This window comes from Saccopteryx leptura, chromosome 4 (genome assembly GCF_036850995.1).
Source record: "Saccopteryx leptura isolate mSacLep1 chromosome 4, mSacLep1_pri_phased_curated, whole genome shotgun sequence".
Classification (NCBI taxonomy): Eukaryota; Metazoa; Chordata; class Mammalia; order Chiroptera; family Emballonuridae; genus Saccopteryx; species Saccopteryx leptura.
The window spans coordinates 213688828-213713732 of record NC_089506.1 but is presented as its reverse complement, the minus strand read 5'-3'; the positions used below and the strand labels follow the sequence as shown (position 1 = coordinate 213713732).

The window sequence follows — 24905 nt, the reverse complement described above, 5'->3', positions numbered from 1 at the left end:
CTCGTGAAGTCCCGCCGCTAAAAATGCCAAGCCCAGGGGCCAAAAGGATACTCACGTGTCTCCTCTGAAAAGGGGAAGAAAGCGCTGGGTGGGAGTTTTTATATGGCGCCAAATGCCGCGAGAACGAGACTGCACCGCGCGGATCGCGAGTGTTACAAAGGCCTATAAGACAGCCTGTGATTGGCTTTGTGGGGCCTTCGCCGCGGAACCTCGCGCGCGCTTGCGCGTTTGCAGCTCTGCCGCCCCAGAATCGGACTGCAGAGCTGCTATAAATTCCGACCGCGCGGCGCCCGCGCCCTCGTATTGCAGGTAGGTTCTCTTAAGTAGGCTTTGGTCCCTACACGTCGCTGGGTGGTGGTCGGAACCGGCGTTGGTTGAAAATCACCTGCGGCTTTGGCCGTAAGCGTGGGTGAGATTCGGCGCCCAGAGCCACCAGGGGCCTTAGCTCACCGCCCACTCGATGTGGAAAGGTGAAACCCAGGCCCCGACACGCGCCCCTGCTCGGGGCCGCGATGCTGCCTATCGCGTGCGCAGCAATCAGATCTCTGACCCCATTTTCTGCCTGCAGGACGCCCGGATGGCCCACACCTGAGACCGAGGAGGCCAGGAGAGTGAGGGTAGGGATTACTACTCTCCGTGTGTTTTGTCAGTGTGTGTGTTTCACTGGGGAACAATTTTTGTTTTCATTTTCTGTTGCATGACGTTTTAGAACTTTTCCTATATATTTCTGCATCACTGATTCCAAATCTGAAATCCATTTTTTGGTGCATGCTCTAGTTTTTATGCAATTTTAATTTCTTTTTGTTACAGTTAATGGCATGCATTGGTTTTTAAATTGGAGTTAAAGGGCAACGACTCTTGGATTGAACATAATCACAAGGCAGTTAATGTTTTACAAACATCACTTTTACATAATTGTAGTTGTTTTTAAATGTAAAAAATTATTATCTTATAAAAACACCTTCTTATTTTGTTTTAAGATTGAATCATGGCTTCTTTGGGTAGGCGTAAATGTAAGAATAGTCCTGACACCTTCTGTTATATATGTGGCTGTTACACACTTCAACGTCAAAGGCGCAATATTTCATCATTTGTGACACGTGCATATATTGCCTATTTTCAAGTTCCTCTTAGCAATCAAGACAAGAATTGGGCTCCTCATATTGTGTGTCATAGTTGTGAGGAAATGCTTCGTGACTGGACAAAAGGAAAACGCAAAGGAATGCCTTTTGGTATTCCCATGGTTTGGGGTGAACCTAAGGACCACAGCAGTGACTGTTATTTCTGTCTGATCCATACAAAGGGCATCGGCAAGAAAAAACGGCATATGATCGCATATCCTAATATTCCTTCAGCAATACGACCTATCCCACACTCTGAGACACTCCCGGTTCCAGTTTTCAATGGTTTTATTTCTTATAAGGACGAAGAAAGTGAACATGGTGATCAAGTGTATTTTGATAAGATGCATGAGGAAATGGTTGTAGAATCTGAAGGGTCTTCTGATGTCAAGCGGTCATTAACCCCTCAGCAGTTTAGCCAACCTGAATTGAATGACTTAGTAAGAGATTTGGGCCTATCAAAGAAAGCTGCTGAGTTATTAGCCTCCAAGCTTCAAGAAAAGAACATACTTCACCAGTCAGCTAAAGTATCCCGTTTCAGGAAGCGTGAACAAATTTTTGTGGACCTTTTTTGCGAAGACAAACACTTTGTTTACTGTCATGATATCAGTAGTCTTCTCAGCCAGCTAGGTGTTACCACTTACAGTCCAACAGAATGGCGGCTATTTCTTGACAGCTCTAAACGGAGTCTGAAATGTGTTCTCCTACACAGCAGTAATGTTTATGCAGCGGTTCCAATTGGTTATTCAACTCATCTGCGAGAAGAGTATAATGACATAAAAATTGTCCTTGACTTACTGAAGTATGAGGAGCATAACTGGATCATTTGTGTGGATCTTAAAATGGTAAATTTCCTGTTAGGACAACAGAGAGGTTTCACGAAGTATCCTTGCTTTCTGTGTTTGTGGGACAGCCAAGCTCGGGAGAAACACTGGACACAGAAGGAGTGGCCAAAACGTGAAGCTCTGGAAGTAGGGATGCAAAATATTGTGAATGAACCTGTAGTTAATCGAGACAGGATCATTTTCCCCCTACTTTACATCAGACTTGGCTTAATGAAGCAGTTTGTTCAGGCTTTGAATAGAGAAAGTGAATGCTTTCAACATATTATTTCTGCTTTTCCTGCCTTGTCTTTCGAGAAGATAAAAGCAGGTGTATTTGATGGACCTCAAATTCGAACTCTCATACGTGACAAAGAATTTGCTAGGAAGATGAATAAGGAGGAGAAAGCAGCATGGCAGTCTTTTGTGGCAGTTACAAAGAACTTCCTTGGCAACAAAAAAGCAGAAAACTATGAACTTCTGGTTCAAAGGATGCTGTTGGCGTTCCGCAACATTGGATGTAACATGAGCGTTAAGATTCACTTCCTGAACAGTCACCTTGATAAGTTTCCTCAAAATCTTGGAGCTGTTAGTGATGAGCAGGGAGAACGCTTTCATCAAGATCTGAAAACGATGGATGAGTGTTATCAGGGGCGATGGGACAGAAATATGATGGCAGACTACTGCTGGAACATCAAACGAGATTGTCCTCAAGAAGTACACAAATGCAAGAGCTACAAACGCAAATTTTTGCCTGAATAGGATTTAAATGTTTTGCGCAAATTTTTTGATTAAAATAAGTGTTTTAATATGTTCTATTTCACCTGACCAGGCAGTGGCGCAGTGGATAGAGTGTTGGACTGGAATGTGGAGGACCCAGGTTTGAGACCCCAAGGTCACCAGCTTGAGCGCAGGCTCATCTGGTTTGAGCAAAGCTCACCAGCTTGGACCCAAGGTTGCTGGCTCGAGCAAGGGGTTACTCAATCTGCTGTAGCCCTTCGGTCAAGGCACATATGAGAAAGCAATCAATGAACTGAGGTGTTGCAACGAAAAACTAATGATTGATGCTTCTTGTCTCTCTCTGTTCCTGTCTGTCTGTCCCTATCTATCCCTCTCTCTGTCTCTGTAAAAAAAAAATATATATATATATATATGTTCTATTTCAAAATTGTAAACAAATTCTGATACAGTCATATCTTTTAGTGTATTTACTGCATTATGTAAATTATTATATCTTCACAAAGATGATGCCCAAGAAGACATTCTACTTCATTATGTTAAACTAAAGTTGAAAATTTTACAGTAAGATGAAAACTTAAAATCTTGAATTGCAAAAAACCTGTAGCTTACAGAGAAAAACTAATGTCAGATTTGAGATCAGCACACTCGAATTAGGTAAGAACAAGTGTTTTTGTGGATGCAACAAAAATTTTGTTCCCCAGTGATAGAAAGGAAGTCAGACATTGACTTGACTTGTTCCTGTATATATCCTGACCTGGGATGGCACCTGCAGCCTTGGCGATTAGGGACGACTAACCAACCGAGCTACCTGGACAGGGCCTCATCCTTCAATAAAGTTGTTGGTCTAACTTATGTGCGTGTGTTGGGTGTTTTTGTCCCCTGCTCGTGAACATGAAAAATACATCTGTTTGCGCTGGTATCATTGTTTGCTGTGGAGAGACTTGTGTGGGATGCCACACGGGTAGAACTTGGCATCTCTAGGGTTGGGTGACTCCTAAGGTCTCACAACCCATACCTGCCTTCCACATCAGCAGATTTTGATGATCTTGATGGGAGTCAGGTTGGGCCTGCTAACCAATAGCAAGGATAGGGGTGTGAGAGTCACAGTTCAAACTGGCTCCCTGTTGCCCGCAGTACAGGGTTAGGATTTTTGGATTTAATGATTCCCCACTCTGTGGTATGGAATCACAGTTCGCTCTTCTGTGCCTTACATATGGGAACAGGCTGGTCTTGCAAGTTGGAATTGACTTCCCCATTCCTTTAGCATAGGCCTTCCCAGATGGTTGAAGCCTACCTACTCTGGAAGTCTTTCCCACAGGCTAGCTCTTCCTAATGTAGCACTGCAGGTTGCATGGGAACCCAGTCATTTCCCTGCCTAGAGCATCATAGGGCTTAGATCCTAAAGCCCTTGAACTCTTGGAGAACGAGGCACTTGGGCAACACTACTTGAAGAGGGAGAGGAAAACAATTCCTACTGAATAAAGCCTCAGTCTTGGGACAACTATCCTCAGAAGCTTGGTTCCTGGGCTAGTGCTGTTTGAATATCAGCTGTCAACCAACATCAGAGAAGGTTCTCCAGGGATCTGTCCCAGGTCTGGGCTATTCCCTCATCTGTGCCACTTTAGAGAAAGGACCAAGAGCCAAGTGGGTGCAGGATCCCAGAGGGCCCTGGACCAGCGCTGTGATTGGCCTAAGTTGGACAATGCCACTGTGATGTCAGTCCATTCCTGATGTGAACTGGAGAGTCCTCAGCCCCAGAGGTCAGGAGCTGCCCTCCAGACACAGATCATGGTGAGCCCAAAACCCGCTGGCCTCCAGCTCTTAGATATGTACTTAACTCGAGACTTGCCTAGAATTGGACCCCAATTCTCATGTTGAGAAAGAGTGGAAAGTGGGTTCCAAGCTCCCAAATGGGACAAAGAAACTTTTCAGAGGACTCTGGCCCATAGTAACTCCTGTTGGGGGTTAGTATTCAAGGATCTTGACCCTCTAGCTTCAAAGTGGGTGCTGATCCTACCCTCCACTTGGGTCTCTCATGTGACCCACCTCTCTACCCAAAGCTTGCTGGGGTCTCTGAGCGTATGGAGTGGGTGACCTGATCCTGGTCCAAGCCAGGCCCTGATCCCAGCCTGGTCTTTGCAGAGTGGCGGGTATGATCTCAATCTCTTCACCAGCCCTCCCAACAGCAGCTTTCTGTGCTCTGTCTGCCACGGGGTTCTCAGGAGGCCAGTGAGGTTACCATGCAGCCACATCTTCTGCAAGAAGTGCATCCTCCGGTGGCTGGCCAGGTGCTACAGGGTTACTTAGAGGCTGGGAAGGCAGGGGTGGGGATAAGGGCATTCTGTAACCCAGAACAAAGAGGAAGGTCTGCAAAGCACAGAGCCCCAGTGGCCATAAGATTCAGCTGCTAAATTTTCTGGGACAAATATGCGGGTCCCCTCACCCTGTGGTATCTGCAGATCCTGGCCTCAGAGTTGAGAGCTCCCTGTCAAGCCCTCGTGCCTCTTCCAGTTAGAGAAGGGACCAACTTGTTTCTGCCACTTGCTCCCTTTCCAGTCCCAACACTCACCCCCACCTCATGCCTCCTAGACAAAAGACCTGTCCGTGCTGCAGGAAAGAGGTGAAGCGGAAAGCGATGGTCCATATGAATAAACTCCAAAAGACCATTGGCCATCTGGAAGTTAAGGTAGCTCCAAGTACCCACTGCCACCACCCTCCTTGCCCCTGGTGCTGGGGGCAGGGCCAGGGTTTCTGCTCCAGCAACACAGACTGCAGACTTGGTGTCATCAGATCTGTTGTCTCATTTCCAGCATTTTACTTACTGTGTTACTTTGGGCAAGTTAGATAATCTCTCTGAGCACCTGGGGTCTCATGTAAAACGAGGATCATAGAAAATTTTTAGAGGCTAGTGTCTTCTGTGATGGCCATTAACCTTCCAGCCCCTTAATTTAATAGATGGGACCCTGAGGTCCCGTAAGTATGCCAAGTGCCTGGCGTACCTGACTATACCAACTCAGCCATTAACCTCCCTGTTTTCCAGGCCTCGGGGTCTGACTCCCTCCTCTCAGAAACCTAGATTCTTCTCACCTCCAAGCATTTGTCCAACTGCTCCCCTCTCCACATCATTGGTGCCATAAGAGCTTCTGTGGCTCCCGGTTCACTGGTTTCTAGTCAGTAGATGGGGGATTCTTTGGGGATGGGTGCTCCGAAGCTTCACACGGTGCTCTCCCCCACCCTCAGTGCAAGAACGCCGAAACTGGCTGCTTGGTGACCTGCCCCCTGGCCCATCGCAGGGGACACCAGAACTCATGCCCTTTTGAGCTAATAGTCTGCCCCAACGAGGACTGCATGACACGGATGCCACGTGGAGCCTTGGCAGAGCACCGGCAGCACTGCCAGCGCGATACCCGCCAGCGCTGCGCCCTGGGCTGCGGGGCCACCCTGGGCCCAGCAGAGCGTGTGCATCACAACTGCCACCGCGAGCTGCTCGAGGCCTGGGGCCAGCGCCAGGAGCGCGGCCGGACCCTGGTGCGGTGCCTACTGCGGCACATGCGCAAGGTGTACCGCACCACCAACTTCATCCGCCGGCAGCTGGCTCAGCTAGGAGACTTGCTAGAGGACGATGCACTGCTTGTGGGCTCCCAGCAACAGAATGCTGAGGTGGGGGCGGTCCAAGCCCAAAGTACCTTGTAATTCAGTGGTAAATAAATGCGAGCCTGACTTGGCTACCCCAGCATCTCTGTGCTTGCCACCCCCACATCGCCAGGCATTCCTCCCTTCACCCTGCAGGGACACTGGCCTCTTCCCCTCGACCCCTCCCAAGTTCTTTCCCACCTCTGGGTCTTTTTTTGTTAGTTTGTTTATGTTTGTTTTATTGACTTGAGAGAGACAGAGATGGAAACATTGATCTGCTCCTGTATGTGCCCTGACTAGGGATCGAATCGGCAACCTCTGTGCGTTGGGGTGACACTCTAACCTGGCTGAGCTATCTGGCCAGGGTGGGGAAGGGGTGGGGGGTGGGCAGGAACATTTACCTGTTCCTGTATGTGCTCTGACCGGGGATCTTATTACATGGAAGTGATTGATGCTTTAACCAACTGAACTATCTGGCCAGAGCTCCACCTCTGGGTCTTAACGTTGGTTATTCTTCTTGTCCAAAGTCTCTTTCCCTCACTCTCATTTGCCTGGCTTCTTTCCACTCATGAATATCTCCTGGTAAAGGTTTTCCACCTCCCCTGCAACAAAAAGGTTTTTCAGAGTCTTCGCAGTAATTTTCTACCAATCTGCTTACCAGCTTCATAGTCAATAGTATTGATACAAAGGACTCAAATTCCTGAGCTCAGAGTAAAAGCCACTTCATCACAACTCACAAGGAACCCCCTGTATCTCTGACCTCCTCTTATATTCCCCTCTTACTCCCTGCAGCCACATGGGCTCCTGTTGCTCATCCTAATGCTAGGCCTGTGCACTGGCTGTTCCTTATCCTGAAGCACTGTTCCCCTAGATAACCACAGGGATCCCTGCTTCACCTACTTCAGATTTTTGCTCAGGTGTCACCTCCATGAAGCCTCTGCCACCACCCTGAGAAAGCAATTGTGTCACTGAGAAGACCGGCATCCCTAGGGCTTCTCCTCAGTTCTTATCACGTTCATGAGAAAGAATTCAGGTGACAGGATGCAGTGTTCAAGCAAAGCATCGTGCCTTGTATACCTGGCACTAGGCACAAGTGAGCTAACTCAGCTAGTCTAAGCACCCTGTCTGTTGGGGTCTTAGGAGATAAATACTCATAGTATCAAGGTTTTGTTTTCCTGTTATTGAAATTAATGGCCTGACCAGGATAGAGCATCGACCTAGGGTGCTAAGGACCCAGGTTCAAAACCCCAAGGTTGTTGGCTTAAGTGTGTGCTTATCCAGCTTGAATGTGGGATTATAGATATGACCCCCATGGTTGCTGGTTTGAGCCCAAAGGTCGCTGGCTTACAGCTCAAGGTTGCTGTCTCAGCTGGAGCCCCCAGGTCAAGGCACATATGAAAAAGCAATCAATGAACGTCTAAAGTGCTGCAACTATGAATTGATGCTTCTCATCTCTCTCCTGCCTGTCTGTCCCTCTCTTTCTCTCAAAAAGAAAAAAAGAAAAGAAACTAACATATAGGCTCCTCTTCCCTGATATTAGAACTTATATACAGTGTTTCAAGGCAGTATGAACAGCTGGTGATTTTGTTTTGGCAGATCTTAAGACTGCTGACTCTCGCCTGACCAGGCAGGAACAGACAGACAGGAAGGGAGAGGGATGAGAAGCATCAATTCTTTGCTGCAGCACCTTAGTTGTTCATTGATTTCTTTCTCATACATGCCTTGACTGGAGGGCTGCAGCCAAGCCAGTGACCCCTTGTTCAGTCCAGCAACCTTGGGCTTCAAGCCAGCGACCTTTGGGCTCAAGCCTGTGACCATGAGGTCATGTCTGTGATCCCACACTCAAGCCTGTGACCCTGCCCTCAAGCAGGATGAGCCTGCACTCAAGCCAGTGAGTGACCTTGGGGTTTCAAACCTGGGTCCTCAGCATCCCAAGCCAACACTTTATTCACTGCACCACCACCTGGTCAGGCTGTGCTCAAATATTTACGTGACTCTGAAATTACCTGATTTATTCATTTACCCGTGTTATTTCGCATACCAAGATGTAAAACCCCGAGGCAGGACCTGATTCAAAGCTCTAGCTACTCTCAGAGGTGCTCACCACCAAACCCCAGAATGCTGAGGGAACAGCATCCTTAGGATTACTTTAGTAAACATTTCCTTTCTAAATTTCCATTAGGAGGCCAAATATAGCCCTGGCCAAGTATCTCAGTTGGTTAGAGTATTGTCGGGATTCACCAAGGTTGTAGAACCAATCCCTGGTCAGGACACATACAAGACTCAACCAACGAATGCGTAAGTAAATGGAAAACAAATCAGTATCTCTTCTTTCATCTTTCTTTCAAATTGGTAAAATAAAAATTTTTTTAAAGTTGGATATATAGTCTGCCCTGTGTAGCACAATGGATAAAGAATCAACCTGGAATCCTGAGGTCACTGATTCCAAATCCTGAGCTTGCCAGGTCAAGGCATATAGAAGAAGCAACTATGGCCTGACCTGTGGTGGCGCAGTGGATAAAGCATCGACCTGGTAATGCTGAGGTCACCGGTTTGAAACCCTGGGCTTGCCTGGTCAAGGCACATATGAGAGTTGATGCTTCCAGCTCCTCCCCACCTTCTCTCTTTGTCTCTCTTTCCTCTCTCCTTCTTCCTTTCTCTCTCCTTTCTAAAATGAATAAATAAAATTAAATTAAAAATTAAAAAAAATCCTCAAGGGTTGTAACAGTTACAACTCTTAAAAAAAAAAAAAAAAAAAAAAAAAAAAAAAAGCAGGCCCTGGCCGGTTGGCTCAGCGGTAGAGCGTCGGCCTAGCGTGCGGAGGACCCGGGTTCTATTCCCGGCCAGGGCACACAGGAGAAGCGCCCATTTGCTTCTCCACCCCTCCGCCGCACCTTCCTCTCTGTCTCTCTCTTCCCCTCCCGCAGCCAAGGCTCCATTGGAGCAAAAATGGCCCGGGCGCTGGGGTTGGCTCTGTGGCCTCTGCCTCAGGCGCTAGAGTGGCTCTGGTCGCAACATGGCGACGCCCAGGATGGGCAGAGCATCGCCCCCTGGTGGGCAGAGCGTCGCCCCATGGTGGGCGTGCCGGGTGGATCCCGGTCGGGCGCATGCGGGAGTCTGTCTGTCTCTCCCTGTTTCCAGCTTCAGAAAAATGAAAAAAAAAAAAAAAGCAACTATGAGTTGATGCTTCCTGTTCCTCCCCTCTCACCTCTCTCTCTCTCTCTCTCTCTGCCCCCTTTCTAAAATCAATAAATCTTAAAAAAAAAAAAAAAAAAAAAAAAAAAAGGCCAATTAGCTCAGTCAGTTAAGAGCATCATCCCGAAACAAGGTTATGGGTTCCATTCCCCAGTCAGGGCACATAAGAGCAGCTCTATGTTCCTGTCTCATTCTCCCTTCTCTCTCAAAAAAATAAATAAAAAGGCTGAATATACAGGTAACGTATTATAGAATTCTATACCTGAAACCTTATGTAATTTTATTAACCAGTGTCACCTCAATAAATTCAATTAAAGTTTTAAAAATAAGCCTGACCAGGCGGTGGCGCAGTGGACAGGGCTTCGGACTGGGATGCGGAGGACCCAGGTTCGAAACCCCAAGGTCGCCAGCTTGAGCGCGGGCTCATCTGGTTTGAGCAAAAGCCCACCAGCTTGAACCCAAGGTCGCTGGCTTCAGCAAAGGGTTACTCGGTCTGCTTGAAGGCCCGCAGTCAAGGCACATATGAGAAAGCAATCAATGAACAACTAAGGTGCCGCAAGGAAGAACTGATGCTTCTCATCTCTTTCCTATCTGTCCCTATCTGTCGCTCTCTCTCTCTCTCTGTATGTCACACACACACACAATAAATAAAATAAAATAGCCCTGGCCGGATACCGGATGGTTAGGGCATGGACCAGATGTACAAAGGTGCAGGTTCCATCCCGGGTCAGAGTACATACAGGAACAGATCGGTATTTCTGTCTCTCTCTCTCTCTCTCTCTCAAATCAATAATAAGTTTTAAAAATAAAAGACAGGACAGCTAGTGAATCCCACCAGGCTGGAACCCATATACACTCCGACCTCCCGGCAGGAAATTCCTCTGCAACTTCCGCTTCCCATCATAGCTGTCACTGCCCACAGTAAAGATGGCGCCCAACGCGCGGTGACAATGACGTCACAGAGTAGCCGACGATAATGCCACCAAAGCACGTGGGCAGCACGGAGACGCGCATTGGTTTCCCTCACGCTGGGGCGACTGCAGCGGCAGCAACATGGAGGAGGCCGTGGCCGGAGTGGGCCGCTTCAAAGCCAAGTGAGCCGGGGCGCTGGGGCTGTGGGCACCGCAGGGAGAGGGAACCGAGAGTAGCGAATGCGCCCGCCGTGGACCGATGTCCATTTGTGTTTGGGGAGGCCATGAGGATAAGGACCGGGGTCGCGGCAGCTGCAGTTTTATAAGGTGGGAAAGCCGGCAATGACTGCCGGGAAGGGAGACAGTGGAGCCTGGTCGGGCGTAGCCAGCGTGAGTTACTTAACACTAGGAGCCAGTCTGGGGACAGAAACGGGAAATCCCAGAGGAGGAGGAAGGGGCGGGCTGAGCGCAAGGAGGCTGGAACTGGAGTGGGGCCTCTCAACCCTCAGGCAGTTGAGCACAACCTTCTCTGGGGCAGGCAGCTGGGAGCTTTCACCTGCCGTTCCTCTTCTCCGGGGAGCAGGAAGAGACGGGCAGGACAGCAGTGGTCCAGGAAGCCCCGAATCCTGTGCTTATTTAGTCCCCAAGCCTCTGCCAAACAGCTAAGTGTTTAGTGTCTGGAAAGGGACAGGGTCAGTGCAGTCTGATGGGGTAAACTTACTAAGCAAATCCTTTTCATCAGTGTGATCAGTGTGTGACAAGCACTGACCAAAGAAGCTCCGGATAGTGGATTGGGTTTGGGAGTCGGAGGCTTTGTTTCATCTTGGCAATAAGGCTCCCTCCCCTCCAGTGGAATTAGGGGCCACTGAAAACTGTCAAGAGAAGTCCAGGCCAGGTACAGGGTACAAACAGCCTGTTCCAGACAGGAAAGGTCAGCAGTGTCCCCTTCTGGCAGGATCTCAGAAACATGTAAGGAAAAGACAGGACAGTGACATAAACAGAGTTATGTTCTAATAGGCCTTTATGGCAGCAGGGTTTGAGAGAGTGGGTAGGGGCCTGATGAAGAGGCTGGAGCAGCTCTCTGGAGGGGATGGACTAGCCGTGACCTGGACTAGCATGGAGGCAGCTGAGGAGGGACTGTGGCAACCTGGAACTGGGATGCAGACCAGGCTGGGGACAGAGGAAGGAACAAGAGTTTGGGAAGGGTTCATTCAGGCTGGACCTCAGGGATGAAGATATTGAGCATGTTGCCATGGGCTGGTAGCCAGGCCTGGCCTTCCACAGCCAGCAGGAGGCCCCCAAGGCTTGCCCTGATTGGCACTGGGGAAACTGGGTGGTTCAACTGCCTGTGCTGTTGTGGGACCCTCTGTGGATCACCAACCAACTCTGGGTCTCAAATATTCTTTTAACAAGGGGTTAAAGAATCCACCTCACGCCCTGGCCGGTTGGCTCAGTGGTAGAGCGTTGGCCTGGCGTGCAGGAGTCCCAGGTTCAGTTCCCTGCCAGGGCACATAGGAGAAGCACCCATCTGCTTCTCCACCCCTCCCCCTCTCCTTCCTCTCTGTCTCTCTCTTTCCCTCCCGCAGCCAAGGCTCCATTGGAGCAAAGTTGGCCCGGGCGCTGAGGACGGCTCCATGACCTCTGCCTCAGGCACTAGAATGGCTCTGGTTGCAACAGAGCACGTCCCAGATGGGCAGAGCATCGCCCCCTGGTGGGCATGCCTGGTGGATCCCGGTCGGGCGCATGCGGGAGTCCGTCTGAGTGCCTCCCTGTTTCCAACTTCAGAAAAATACAAAAAAAAAAAAAAGAATCCACCTCAGAACAGTGAAAAGAACTCAGCACTATCACCACCCCATTCCTATTGTTGTCCAGGGCCTCAATCATGGGGGTCTATTGGATTGACCTCTGGGAAAGCACCCAGCACAGGGCTTGGCACTGGAGACCAGAGGGTGGGTGATTCACTCTCTCTCTCTGTTCTCCCTCTAGCTATGCTGTCGAGCACAAGATCGAGCCTTTCTACAAGGGCGGGAAGGTGCAGGTACCAGTCCAGGGAAGGGCAGGATGGTGGGGCATGCAGGGACTGCAAAGTGTTACCTTGGCTGACATCCCTCTGTCACCAGCTGGACCAGACTGGGCAGCACCTCTTCTGTGTGTGCGGTACCAAAGTCAACATTCTGGATGTGGCCTCAGGGGCCATTCTGCAGAGCCTGGAGCAGGTGAGGGCAGGGAGAGCCAAGGTTAGGAGCTAGTGTGGAAAGGAAGCCTATTCTCGTGACATTCTGTGTGCCCACTCTCACCCCTAGGAGGACCAGGAGGACATTACTGCCTTTGACCTCAGTCCTGATGATGAGGTATACGGGGCAGGGATAGGAGGTGGGCTACACTACTTCCCAATCAAACTTTGAGTCTATGAGAATGGGTAGCCCTGCCTCTGTCCCTCCCAACCCACCCCAGCTGAGCTGCATCTCCCCCCCCCCCCAATACACACACACAGGTGCTAGTGACAGCCAGCCGGGCGCTGCTCCTGGCTCAGTGGACCTGGCGAGAAGGCAGTGTCTCCCACCTGTGGAAGGCGATACACACAGCCCCTGTGGCCAGCATGGCCTTCGACCCCACCTCCACACTGCTAGCCACAGGTAGGGCCTCACCTGGGTGGGTGGGCCAGCTGACGAGCAGATGGGCAGGGGCTTTTGGGCTCACCAGCCGCCTCAGCACAAACACATTTCCACAGGTGGCTGTGATGGGGCTGTGCGTGTCTGGGACATTGTGCGGCGTTATGGGACACACCACTTTCGAGGCTCGCCAGGTGTCGTGCAGTGAGTAGGGGCAGCAGAGACTGGGTAAGAGGGGCATCATGCTGGGGTTACAAAGCTCACCTGCCCCACCTATCTGCCTGCAGTTTGGTGGCCTTCCACCCGGACCCCGCACACCTGCTGCTCTTCTCCTCAGCCACAGATGCCACCATCCGTATATGGTCGCTACAGGACCAGTCGTGCCTGGCTGTGCTGACTGCCCACTACAGTACTGTCACCTCACTGACCTTTAGTGCCGATGGCCACACCATGCTCAGGTCAGTAGCCAGCGACCTTGGCATTAGCAGGCAGGGGAGGGTCACAGCCGAGCCACAGGAACTGAAGTGACTGTTTCGCACAGCTCGGGCCGGGACAAGATCTGCATTGTTTGGGACTTGCGGAGCCACCAGGCCCTGAGGACCATCCCTGTGTTTGAGGTGGGAGAACCAGGGGGTCGGGGTCAGTGAGTGGAGTGGGGCTTGAGGTGAGGCTGCCCCCTCTGACCTGCTCCTCCGCAGAGTGTGGAGGCCGCGCTGCTATTGCCAGAGGAGCTGGCACCCAAGCTGGGTGTGAAGTCTGCAGGCCTGCACTTCCTGACAGCTGGCAGCCAAGGTGTGTGGGGCCAGGCCAGGGCAGGCGGCAGAGGCTGGGGGTACCCCGTGAACCTGAGTCCCAGCACCCTCTGTCCCCATACAGGCGTACTGCGCGTGTGGGAGGCAGCCTCTGGGCAGTGTGTGTACACACAGCAGCAGTTGTCAGGCCCTGGACGGGAGCTGACCCACTGCACCCTGGTCCGAGCTGCCGGCCTGCTCCTCAGTGTCACTGCTGACCACAACCTTCTGCTCTATGAAGCACATTCCCTACAGCTGCAGAAACAGGTGAGTACCACCCCGGTCAACCTGTGGCCTGTGGACACTGACCCTCTTCTCACATGGACCCTGGCTCCCATCTCTCCACCCTGCAGTTTGCTGGCTACAGTGAGGAGGTTTTGGATGTCCGGTTCCTTGGGTCTGAGGACTCCCACATTGTTGTGGCCTCCAACAGCCCCTGCCTGAAAGTATTTGAGCTACAGACATCAGCCTGCCAGATTCTCCATGGCCACACAGGTGAGGGTGCCAGTCTGATGCCCCTAGGACCCCTTCCTTAATTGATCTCTGACTATTCCCCTTCCACTTTCTCCCAGACATTGTCCTGGCCCTGGATGTATTTCGGAAGGGGTGGCTCTTTGCCAGTGCTGCCAAGGTGAGGTTCCCCAAGGTGTGGAGGTGTGGGTCCCCAGCGGGAAGGCCTGCCCCAGCCTTTGTCCTCACCCCTCCCATCCCCAGGACCAGAGCATTCGCGTCTGGAGGATGAGCAAGGCTGGCGAGGTGACCTGTGTGGCTCAGGGCTCTGGGCACACCCACAGCGTGGGCACCATCTGCTGTTCTAGGTAGTGGGCCAGTGCTGGGGTCCAGTGTGTCACGGATATGGGAGGCCTAGGCCCTGCTGATGGAGCTCCAGCTCAGGGAGACAGGAGTAGAAGGTGGTGGCTTTGGCCTTATTCTCTGAAGCTTCAGCCTAGGAATCTGGAATAAAGAACAAGGGCTGGGGCACTCCAGGCGCTGTTCTTGGGGGTGTCTTCAGAAGTGGCTTTGGGGCTGGGTAGATAAAAGGGGCAGGGTGTTGGGGCAGAGAGAGAATGACAATGAACAGGTTCCAGGTGGGAAGGTGCTTCCTGCATTTAGAGCTGGGAATCCCATTATTGGGACAAAGTCACCTGGTGTGGTGGCACCAAGGGTGGGCAGTGTGGGCTTAAGTATAGGCAAGTCGTTTCAGAGGTATGTTTGGGTGACTCGGGCCATCTGCGTTCTGGGACAGCCCCCTGGTCTGGACCATGGTCCTGTAGGCATGCACTGGTAGGGTCTCATTAGATGTCTTCCCCTCCCCCCCATTTGGACCACAGGTTGAAGGAGACCTTTCTGGTGACGGGCAGCCAGGACTGCACTGTGAAGTTGTGGCCCCTCCCCAAAGCCCTGCTGTCCAAAAGTACAGCCCCAGACAGTGGCCCTGTCCTCCTCCAGGCCCAGGCCACACAGCGCTGCCATGACAAGGTAATCACACACAGCGCACTGGGATGGCGGTGTGGCAAGGTCCTCACTGGGATAGGGGTATCTGAGCTGCTGCCTGTTCCCATCACTAGGACATCAACAGTGTAGCTATTGCCCCCAATGACAAGCTGCTGGCCACAGGCTCACAGGACCGTACAGCCAAGCTCTGGGCCCTGCCACAGTGCCAATTGCTGGGTGTCTTCTCAGGCCACCGGCGTGGCCTCTGGTGTGTCCAGTTCTCACCCATGGACCAGGTGCTGGCCACTGCCTCAGCCGATGGCACTGTCAAACTCTGGGCACTGCAGGACTTCAGCTGCCTTAAGGTAAGCTGCCCCCACCCCAGGCCCAGCCCTTACTTGATGCTTTCTCATGCCCTCCTTATCCTAACCCTGTAGACTTTCGAGGGGCATGATGCTTCTGTGCTGAAGGTGGCCTTTGTGAGCCGTGGTACACAGTTGCTGTCCAGGTGGGTTGGCTGGGGCAGGAAGGGGTTGGGTGAGCTGAGGGACGGGCTCCAGTGCTGAGCCCCATCCCAATCCCAAACCCAGCGGCTCCGACGGGCTCGTGAAACTCTGGACTATCAAGAACAATGAGTGCGTGAGGACACTAGATGCCCACCAGGACAAGGTCTGGGGGCTGCACTGCAGCAAGCTGGATGACCGCGCTCTTACTGGCGCTAGTGACTCCCGGGTCATCATCTGGAAGGTGTGTGGGCTTGGATGGGATCGGTGTGGAGTGGGAAGGGCAGTGTGGGCTTTTCCTCTGACCCTAATCTGTCCCTAGGATGTTACTGAGATGGAGCAGGCAGAGGAGCAGGCCAAGCAGGAGGAACAGGTAGTCAAGTAAGTCGGAAGGGTCCCCATCTGGCTTCCTGTGAGTGTCACCCATGTGTCTGGCACTTCCCATGCATGATCATCACCCCCCTACCGAGAGGAGGTATATTGGCATCACCCCTATTTTATTGCATGGGGAAACTGAGGCTTGGAGCGGCGACACAGCTCTCCATCAGTGGTTGCTGAGGCCTGGTCTGCTGACTCCTGAGCCAGCCCCTTGATGGCTCTGCCTTCACCTTACCCTGTGGCCCTGTCCTCTTCCCTCCTTCCCCTGCCAGACAGCAAGAACTGGACAACCTGCTCCAGGAGAAGCGGTACCTGCAGGCTCTGGGCCTGGCCATCTCCCTGGACCGGCCCCATACTGTGCTGACTGTTGTCCAGGGTCAGTGCTGCCAAAGGCTCCTGGAAGTGGCAAGGGTGGGGGCACTCTCCCTGGGGTCTGTCCTGCTCTTTCCCTGGAGCTTATCTTTCCTCCTCCCACAGCCATCCGGAGGGACCCTGAGGCCTGTGAGAAACTGGAAGCCACAGTGCTCCGACTGCGGCGAGACCAGAAAGGTTTGGGGTGGGTGGGTAGAGGCTTGACTGGGGCTGATATGAGCGGGGGGACCAACAGGCAGTTCTGAGTGTCCCTGTCACCTGCAGAGGCTTTGCTGCGCTTCTGTGTGACGTGGAACACCAATTCCCGGCATTGCCATGAAGCCCAGGCCGTGCTGGGTGTGCTGCTGCGGCACGAGGCCCCGGAAGAGCTGCTGGCCTACGAGGGTGTTCAGGCCTCACTTGAGGCCCTGCTGCCCTACACTGGTACATGGACATGCCCTGGGTGGGGGTGAGGAATAGCCTGGCCAGACTCTGGATCCCCTGACGACATCTGTCATCCGCAGAGCGGCACTTTCAGCGGCTCAGCCGGACCCTGCAGGCAGCTACCTTCCTAGACTTCCTGTGGCACAACATGAAGCTGCCCACCCTCCCTGCAGCCCCCTCTGCTCTCTGAAACATACAAAGGTGTACTTTTCTATCCAAGTTCCCTGTGTCTGTTTGGGCTTTGTATCAACCCAGGTCTGGTCACAATCTTAGCCAAGTACCATCCCTGTACCTTGACCTGGCTGCAATCCAACAGGCCCTGCCCCTCAGCATGGACACTGGGTGTGGGTTAATCAACTTTATTCAGAGGAAATGGGAGAGTGTGGCCTTTAGGCTCTACCAGTCAGGGAGTCCCATCCTCAGATGCGCCTCCCCCTGCCCTGGGGATGATGTGTCTGCCATCAATCGTCCCTGGGGTCTGGAGCCTCCGGCCAGCTGCTCTAGCAGTGGGGTGCACAGCACAGCCCTCCATGTGGTTCCATTCACCCTCAAGGAGGTCCCTGACCCTGTGGGTCCCTCCTCAGTGCTCTCCGAGTGATGGTGCAGCAGCGGCTCTGAATGGCACTCGGAAGGGGGCGGGCAGGTACCGTAGGGGGAGGAGTCATGGCCTGGGGGTACTCAGAGGAGCTCGGGACCTTCTCTGCCTTGTCCTCCCCCTCTTCGGCCACGAAGTGGAGCCCTGGTGTGCTCAGGAACGCACCCAGCCTGTCTGGCTGCAGTAGCACAGAAGGGAGAAGACCAGTACGGCCACTGAACCTGCAAGGAAGGCAGGGTTTAGTTAGCACTTGGCCCTGCGCCCCCCCTTCCCAGCTAAACTCTCCCCACCAAAGCCCCACACCTGCACAGCCACCAGCCTCGGTCCGACGTTTCCAGCACTTGCACTCTTGCCCCTGCAGGCACTGACAGCTCGTCGGCCTGGCTGCCCTTGTAGGCTTGGGAAGCGCAGAACTGGGACGCTGGGAATGGGCACTTGGGAGGTTACCACAGGGCTCCCATCTCTGTTTCCCCATCAGTCTCACTGAATCCCCACCTCCAGGCTCTCCCTTTCTCTTTAGATCTCTGCTGATATCGAGGACCACTAAAAACCAGTGGGGCTCCTGCCTGCTCTGAGGACCATTCTCACACTAGGGGGCTGCTGTCTAGCCCTCCCCTGGGTCAGGTGCTTCCTGCCACCCAGCCTTGCTACACACTGCCCAGTAGGGGAGGTGGGCATGGGGAGGACATACCACTACCTCCTAAGGGCTGTCCCCTCTCTTGTCCCTGGCCCAGGGCCACCTCCTCCAAGTAGGAAGCAGGAAACCATGCCATCTGTTGGTCTTCATTAGCCACCAGCCACCACCCTGTGTACAAGAGGTGGGTGGGGGTTCAAATCCCCAGGCATGCTGGGGTCTTTGGGGCAGCAGATCAAGTCCCCAAACTCCTGCCCAGCCCCACCTGAGGGGTGGCGGAGCAGCACATCTAGGGATTCCTGGGCCTGTGCGTGGAAAGGTTGGCCCCGTGTGTCTTGAGTGCTGAAGGGCTGCAGGCAGTGCAGGCTCAGAGCCACCAGGCTGCCTGTGGCAAGACTGCCCACAGGGCGAGGCAGGGGCTCTTCCTGGACGGGCAAGATCACCAGGCTGGAAAGGGCGGTGGTTGCAGTGGACAGGTGTGGGGATAAGCAGCCATCCCTCTCAAGTCCACCCAGCACTGTACCTCCTAGGCCCTTTGTCCACGATGGGCCTACCCTCTAGATGCTTCCCGCAGGGAGTTAGAATCAGGTCAGGCACCTGCCAGGTGGCAGCGAGGGCTCCAGGTCTTGGGGCTGTGGCTCGAAGAAGCCAATGAGCACTGGGCCCCTGGAAACGCGCTCTGCCACCAGCAGCATCCGCAAATAGGTCTCCAGCTGCCCCAAGCGCGCTAGGCCACGGCCCGTGCGTCCCCCGCGCACCAACAGCCATGCAGATGAGTCTGTAGGCAGGACACGAAGGGACAGACCATGAGACCCCGCCACAGGGCTTTCACCACAACGCTGCTGCCGCTGCCGCCCCTACCCCTCCCAGGATCCCGCGGCCTGACCCGGAAGCTTGGGGAGAATTCGGTCGGATCTCCGCAGCAGGCCTGCCTCCACCGGGAAGGTCTCCTTGAGAGTCTTCTATGGGCGAGAACCAGCTTATTGGTCTTTGAGAAACCACTGGGTTACCCTGGGAGGTCAGTCCCTTGCTGGTATCGTAGGGGCTGGAAGCCAGCATGGGCATGAGGGCAGGTACTATGGGGATGGGGGGGTGTCGCTCAGTTGGAGGAAGGCAGGGTCACCCCAGGTTCACTCACGTGGAGCCTCCTGAAATCGTCCCAGCTCCTTCGCACGAAGGTGTTGCTGTCATCCGACCAGCACACAGAGAAGGCGAACGTCTGTTGGAGGAAAGACTGGGGGCACCTGGGAGGGACTGGACCATGAATTCCCGCCCTCCCTTCCTCCCTGTTTTCTCCTGAGGTAGGCAGGGACTAGGTCGTACTTGGAGCCTCTTCGTCTGCACCAGAGCTGCTGCATGTACTGACGCAGGGTGCCGAGGGCCTGCCATGGCTGTGGCCTTGTTGCTTCAGGTCCTAGGCTTCTGGGACCAATGTGTGGGCGAGTCTCTTGCCGCCACACGGGGAGTGGAGGTGTCCCTGGGCACCCGGAAGTTGAGGATTGGAATTCCCCTGCCAGGTCCTTGAAGTACTTGTCAGCTTCCTCAGTGATCCCCAAACTGAAGATCTGGGTGGAGCAGGAGCATGGGGGTGGGGAGTGGGGTGTAGGAGGGGGAGCACAAAAGCAGTGGAAGGTCTGGGACTGCTGCCTGAGGCCCTTCTGCCCAGATATGACCGAGGGAGGAGAAGGAAGAGCCATCAAAGTGCCGCCGGGCCTGGCTCACCCTTGCAGCAATGGCACGCCCTGTGTAATGCTGGGATTGGTGAATGCCTCCTGCTAGGGTGTGCCCCACTGCACTGTCTTTGAACCTGCCTGGAGAGCTGATATGCAGTTGTCACCAGGAAAAGCTTAATCCTCACATTAGATGAAAGATCTCTTAAATTCCCAAAGTCACAAGGAGGAAGTTTGTGTTAAGTGGAAATGTCAGTTTTCCTGTGTGTTGAGGGTTGGGCTTCACAGGCTCAACCAAGAGGGTTTCCCTCTGTGGTGGTCCATCTCTATAGTCACTGGCATTTGGGGGTGTCAGTGACTAGGTCTGTTTTGAGAGCTGCCTCTTAATTTACAATTTATTACAAGTCGAGGCTCCAGTGGCACAATTAAGCAGTTAGCGTGCGGTACTTATACAGCAATTTATTACAAGTTACTACAAATGCAGCTTCTGAGATCAGGAGTGACCATTTCCCCACTAGAGTGTTGAGAAGACCCTAGAATCTCCAGAGGATGTGCCCCACAATTCTGGGATGTTTCCTTATAGGGGAGACTAATGGAGCCCCATATAACCTTGGCACACAGTGGTTCCTCCTGCCTGTTGTGGCCACCCGTTCTGTGTTGGGACCCTCATCCTATTCCAAGTCCTTCAGGGAGGGGTCAGTCTGGAGGGCATCTGTAAAGCCAGTAGCCAGGGCCACCATCACAGCAGCCTGGCCCATGCAGGTTCGCATTGGATTCGGACAGTCGGTAAAGAAACAATGGAGCCAAAAACTGATGAGCCATCATTTTTAATCCTAGCTTGCACCCGGCGGGCAAGTAAAAACACACACTGGGCTCCAAAACCCACTCACATTCAGTGCTCACAAAGCTACTGACTTATCCGAGTTTCCTAGAATCAAAGGTTTCTAGCTCACCAGACTTATTCACCTCTGTTCCCCATTTCCTTCCTTCTCCCTACACAACCTCTGCACAAACTGGCTTCTCACTCAACACTCTGCCATCTTGGCTGCTTCTCCTGGCCTCTTCCACGTGGCCTTTCTCTGCTCTCTGCTCTCTAATGCTAATCTCAGGAACCAAGAGCAAGCTTCCGTTCTGCCCCCACTTTATTGTGTAGAAATCCAAACCTTTAATCCAATACACAAAATAGGGAAGTCTCTAATACAAAGTCACTTATCATAGACATGATGGGATTGCACCACCCCACATCAAAAAGAGTGGGAAAGGCTTAGTCCTAAAACCAAGCCCCAGGCTAAAAAGGCCCTGTCTGCCCACAGCCCGCCCCCAACACACATTAATATCACCTGGGCAACAGCTTCCATGTGGGCAGCTTTCGGGAGCTGATCAAGGACTGCTGGCTGACAAGGTCACACAGCAGAGAAGACCCACAACTGCTGGCTGACAAGGTCACAGCAGAAGAAGATCAAAAACTGCTGATTGACAAAGTCACAGCAGAGAAGACCAACGGCTGCTGGTTGACAAAGTCACCGCAAAGGAAAGGCACAACGATACTTCCCCCTTTGACCTTTTGAATTAATCTGGCCTTATACCCCCCTTTTTCTAGGTGTGTGCTATTATTTATGGCACAGGGATAATAGTACCATGCTTTCCCTGTAGATTTGTAGTAATTTCTTTGGAAATGAGACAGAAGGTGTAAATTCCACAGAAAAGCCTGTAAGCCCCTTGAACTGGGCTCATAAACATAAGAGGCTGGCTATGATATCCCTCGTAAAGGGTTAAGTTTGTAGGAGAATTTCTTCTTATTAATCATGTTAGAAAGAATAAAGTTAGAACTTAACTAGTGTATGAATATAGTAAATAAATAAAATTTGACTAGACAATAGAATCTTAGGTAAGGTGTAGTGAAGTGGCCCGTTGCGTGGCCTTGGATGGGAGCGCAGCTGGCAAGAAAAGAATGTTTTGCTAAGAGACTTGTTTTGTGACTGAAGGCAGTTGCTGGGCTTTTCTCAGTGAAACATTCTCAAGAGATTTTTGTATTTTCCAAGGATAAGGAGAGGAATGTGGTGGGATCCATAGAAGCAATAGCAATTAATGCCTTCTGATATTATGTTGCTACTAAGCTATCTTGCAGGTGCACTCTATGTATCTTTAAGCAAAAGTTACTCTTGATGTTATGCCAATTTCTCAGTAAAACAAGCTTTTTGTAGTCTTGTGAAAAAATTAGGACAATGCATGAACTCAAGGCCATTTGCCTGAGCAAGCAGTGGTCCTTTGCTAGTCCTTGATGATTTCATCTGTTAATCTCTCTCTCTGCGCCCTTTACTCACAACAGTAGAGTTATTAATTAGTACTGATCTTTTAGAAGTTTGTACCAATATTGTTATTGCTATTGTATAACTGTACTTTGAATGACTTACCACCTGATTTATAGCTTATAGATATGAATTAACTGTTATCTGGAAATATGTAACCATAGTGAAACAAAATACCATGTGATTGTAACTTAGTGTGTGTGCATAAAAAGAAAGCTAGACCAGCATTTGGCAGAGAAGCCTGGCAGTAAATGCTAACTAGAGAATAAAGAGAAAGAAAAGAATTCGGCTCTCTCACTCGATTTCGCCGACGCCGTCTCTTCCTGTGGGACCCCTGGATTCCCCCCGGGGCTGGACCCCGGCAGGCAGCACTACCTTTAACAAAGTGAGCATAATATATTTTATCTGCCCAACAGCATCCTTCCAGGAAACCACCTTGGACAAAGAGCATTTGTGTGTGCTTCCAGCGGCTCTCTCTGAAGCTTTCAGACCCGCCCTGGTTTTGGCCTAGGCGATGAACACCTGATGGCATAGGCCTGATTTGCAGAATGCCTTTAGCCCACCTGTTGTACTCGCCCCAACCTCGGTGGGGGCCATGTTGAGGGAACCTGGCCTGGCAGAGTCTAGGTTGGAACAGGCCCCTCTCCTCTAGAAGACTAAGGCTAGAAGCTAAGGAACGGTCAATTTACTAACAGCCAGGGTCCTAGAAGGGTACTGAGGCCCCCTCAACTACCTCAACTGACAACTCCTGCTCCACACTCCCTGCAACCCTGGATCCTTTCTATTCTTTCCCTTTGCAACGCCCCTACCCTTATCTCTTACCTGGACAACTACAACGGTCCCCCAAACCAGTGCCCATGGTCCCTCACTTGTTCCCAGAAATTTGACTCTCTAGAGAAATCTTTGCAAAACAGAAATGGGATCAGGTTGCCCTACCCAAATCTGTTCAGTACTTTCCCATGGTCCTTAGAATAATTTCCCAGTTCCCATATCTGCTGACAAGGGCCTTGCCCACCTCTGGATCTATCCTCCCCAGGTCCTGTTCCACTGGCTTTATTTTTTTAAAGACTTTATTTATTTATTCATTTTAGAGAGGAGAGAGAGAGAGAAGGGGAGGAGCAGGAAGCATCAACTCCCATATGTGCCTTGACCAGGCAAGCCCAGGGTTTTGAACCAGCGACCTCAGCGTTCCAGGTTGATGCTTTATCCACTGCGCCACCACACGTCAGGCTGGCTTTTTTTTTTTTTTTTTTTTAAAGAGAGTGAGAGAGGGAGAGAGATGGACAGGAAAGGAGAGAGGATGAGAAGCATCAACTCAGTTGCTTTCATTTCACTATGTATTGATTGTGTCAGAGGCAGAGCCAGTATCCTCTTGCTCAAGCCAGCAACCTTTGGGCTCAGGCTGGCAAGCTTTGTGATCATGTGGATGATCTCCGGCTCTAGCCAGCAAACCCTGTGTTTACGAGCCTGCACTCAGAGCCAACAACCTTGGAGCTTTGAACTGGCAACCTCAGCCTTCCATACTGACAGTTTATCCATTGCGCCACTACCAATCAGGCCCCACTGGACTTTCTGCCTATGCAAGCGGCTAAGACCCTCTAACCTCAGCCTTGTCCTTTATTGCCCTCCTCAGCTGATTCCTCATCCTTCAGGTCTTTGCCTAAGGATCCCCTTCTCAAGGAGGTCACCTAAATTTACTATGCCCTATTATGGCAGCCACCCTAGTTTGTAAGTGAATGTTTATTAATGTACTTCCTTTTTATGTTTTTGGTTTTTCCATCTGGTCGGTGAGCTGGAGGTCAGGTTGGATCTTGTTCTCTGCCCTGCCCAGCATCTGGAACAGTGCCTGCAACAGATTAAGTATTGCACAAATATTTGCAGAATGAATGAGTGCTCCTATGGAAGCAGAGGTATCCCTTAGGCCAGTGGTCCCCAACCTACTTTGGGCCACGAACCGGTTTAATGTCAGAAAATATTTTCACGGACTGGCCTTTAGGGTGGGACGGATAAATGTATCACATGACCGAGACAAGCGTCAAGAGTGAGTCTTAGATGGATGTAACAGAGGGAATCTGGTCATTTTTTTTTTTTTTCAGAGACAGTGAGTCAGAGAGAGGGACAGACAGGAATGGAGAGAGATGAGAAGCATCAATCATTAGTTTTCATTGCGCGTTGCAACACCTTAGTTGTTCATTGATTGCTTTCTCATATGTGCCTTGACCGTGGACCTTCAGCAGGATGAGTAACGCCCCGCTGGAGCCAGCGACCTTGGGTTCATGCTGGTGGGCTTTTTTTTTTGTTCAAACCAGATGAGCCCGCACTTAAGCTGGCGACCTCGGGGTCTCGAACCTGGGTCCTCCGCATCCCAGTCTGACGCTCTATCCACTGCGAATCTGGTCATTTTTTAAACATCGTTCAGACTTAAATATAAATAAAACTGAAATAATGTAAGTTATTTATTCTTTCTCTGCGGCCTGGGGGTTGGGGACCAATGCCTTAGGCCATTCCTGATGTGTGTTTTTTGTTTTTGTTTTGTTTTTCACAACGACAGAGAGAGAGAGAAAGTCAGAGAGAGGGATAGATAGGGACAGACAGACAGGAACGAAGAGAGATGAGAAGCATCAATCATCAGTTTTTCGTTGCGACACCTTAGTTCATTGATTGCTTTCTCATATGTGCCTGCAGCAGACCGAATAACCCCTTGCTCGAGCCAGAGACCTCGGGTCCAAGCTGGTGAGCTTTTGCTCAAACCAGATGAGCCA

The 24905-nt window shown here is 51.7% G+C and overlaps 3 protein-coding genes and 1 non-coding gene across 16 annotated transcripts; 3 read left to right on the top strand and 1 right to left on the bottom strand.

Annotated features, from left to right (window-relative positions):
- Positions 1-61: 61 nt before the first annotated feature.
- Positions 62-6408, top strand: RNF151 (ring finger protein 151). Of its 3 annotated transcripts, XM_066382914.1 has the most exons (5): positions 62-309; positions 569-617; positions 4826-4971; positions 5273-5369; positions 5924-6408. In XM_066382914.1, the coding sequence occupies exons 1-5, from the start codon at positions 113-115 to the stop codon at positions 6374-6376; spliced, it is 942 nt and encodes a 313-aa protein (XP_066239011.1). In that variant the 5' UTR covers positions 62-112; the 3' UTR covers positions 6377-6408. The 3 variants fall into 3 exon arrangements, 1 of the variants encoding a protein (XP_066239011.1); XR_010751186.1 differs by lacking the exons at positions 4826-4971; positions 5273-5369; positions 5924-6408 and adding an exon at positions 1125-3535 and having other exon boundaries at positions 237-309; XR_010751185.1 differs by lacking the exons at positions 4826-4971; positions 5273-5369; positions 5924-6408 and adding an exon at positions 981-3535 and having other exon boundaries at positions 245-309.
- LOC136404758 (small nucleolar RNA ACA64) lies at positions 370-493 on the top strand. Its single transcript, XR_010751452.1, has one exon. It is a non-coding gene; the product is annotated as a small nucleolar RNA ACA64 (small nucleolar RNA).
- A 4064-nt stretch (positions 6409-10472) lies between the features above and the next one.
- Positions 10473-17154, top strand: TBL3 (transducin beta like 3). Of its 2 annotated transcripts, XM_066382902.1 has the most exons (22): positions 10485-10605; positions 12409-12460; positions 12543-12638; positions 12726-12773; positions 12917-13058; positions 13154-13238; positions 13322-13492; positions 13576-13651; positions 13733-13826; positions 13911-14092; positions 14179-14320; positions 14398-14456; positions 14540-14643; positions 15157-15304; positions 15394-15624; positions 15697-15767; positions 15850-16006; positions 16085-16143; positions 16413-16516; positions 16618-16689; positions 16777-16935; positions 17016-17154. In XM_066382902.1, exons 1-22 carry the CDS (start codon positions 10565-10567, stop codon positions 17123-17125), a joined length of 2403 nt encoding a protein of 800 aa, XP_066238999.1. In that variant the 5' UTR covers positions 10485-10564; the 3' UTR covers positions 17126-17154. The 2 variants fall into 2 exon arrangements, with proteins under 2 accessions (XP_066238998.1, XP_066238999.1); XM_066382901.1 differs by having other exon boundaries at positions 10473-10605; positions 12409-12638.
- A 124-nt stretch (positions 17155-17278) lies between these two features.
- Positions 17279-22494, bottom strand: NOXO1 (NADPH oxidase organizer 1). Of its 10 annotated transcripts, none has more exons than XM_066382903.1 (8): positions 19488-22494; positions 19303-19408; positions 19051-19175; positions 18688-18942; positions 18430-18611; positions 18222-18335; positions 17834-17951; positions 17279-17751 (listed from the first exon to the last, which is right to left on the bottom strand). In XM_066382903.1, the coding sequence occupies exons 1-8, from the start codon at positions 19859-19861 to the stop codon at positions 17484-17486; spliced, it is 1542 nt and encodes a 513-aa protein (XP_066239000.1). In that variant the 5' UTR covers positions 19862-22494; the 3' UTR covers positions 17279-17483. The 10 variants fall into 10 exon arrangements, with proteins under 10 accessions (XP_066239000.1, XP_066239001.1, XP_066239003.1 ...); XM_066382904.1 differs by having other exon boundaries at positions 18228-18335; XM_066382906.1 differs by having other exon boundaries at positions 18762-18942; positions 19051-19126; positions 19488-22489.
- Positions 22495-24905: the final 2411 nt, after the last annotated feature.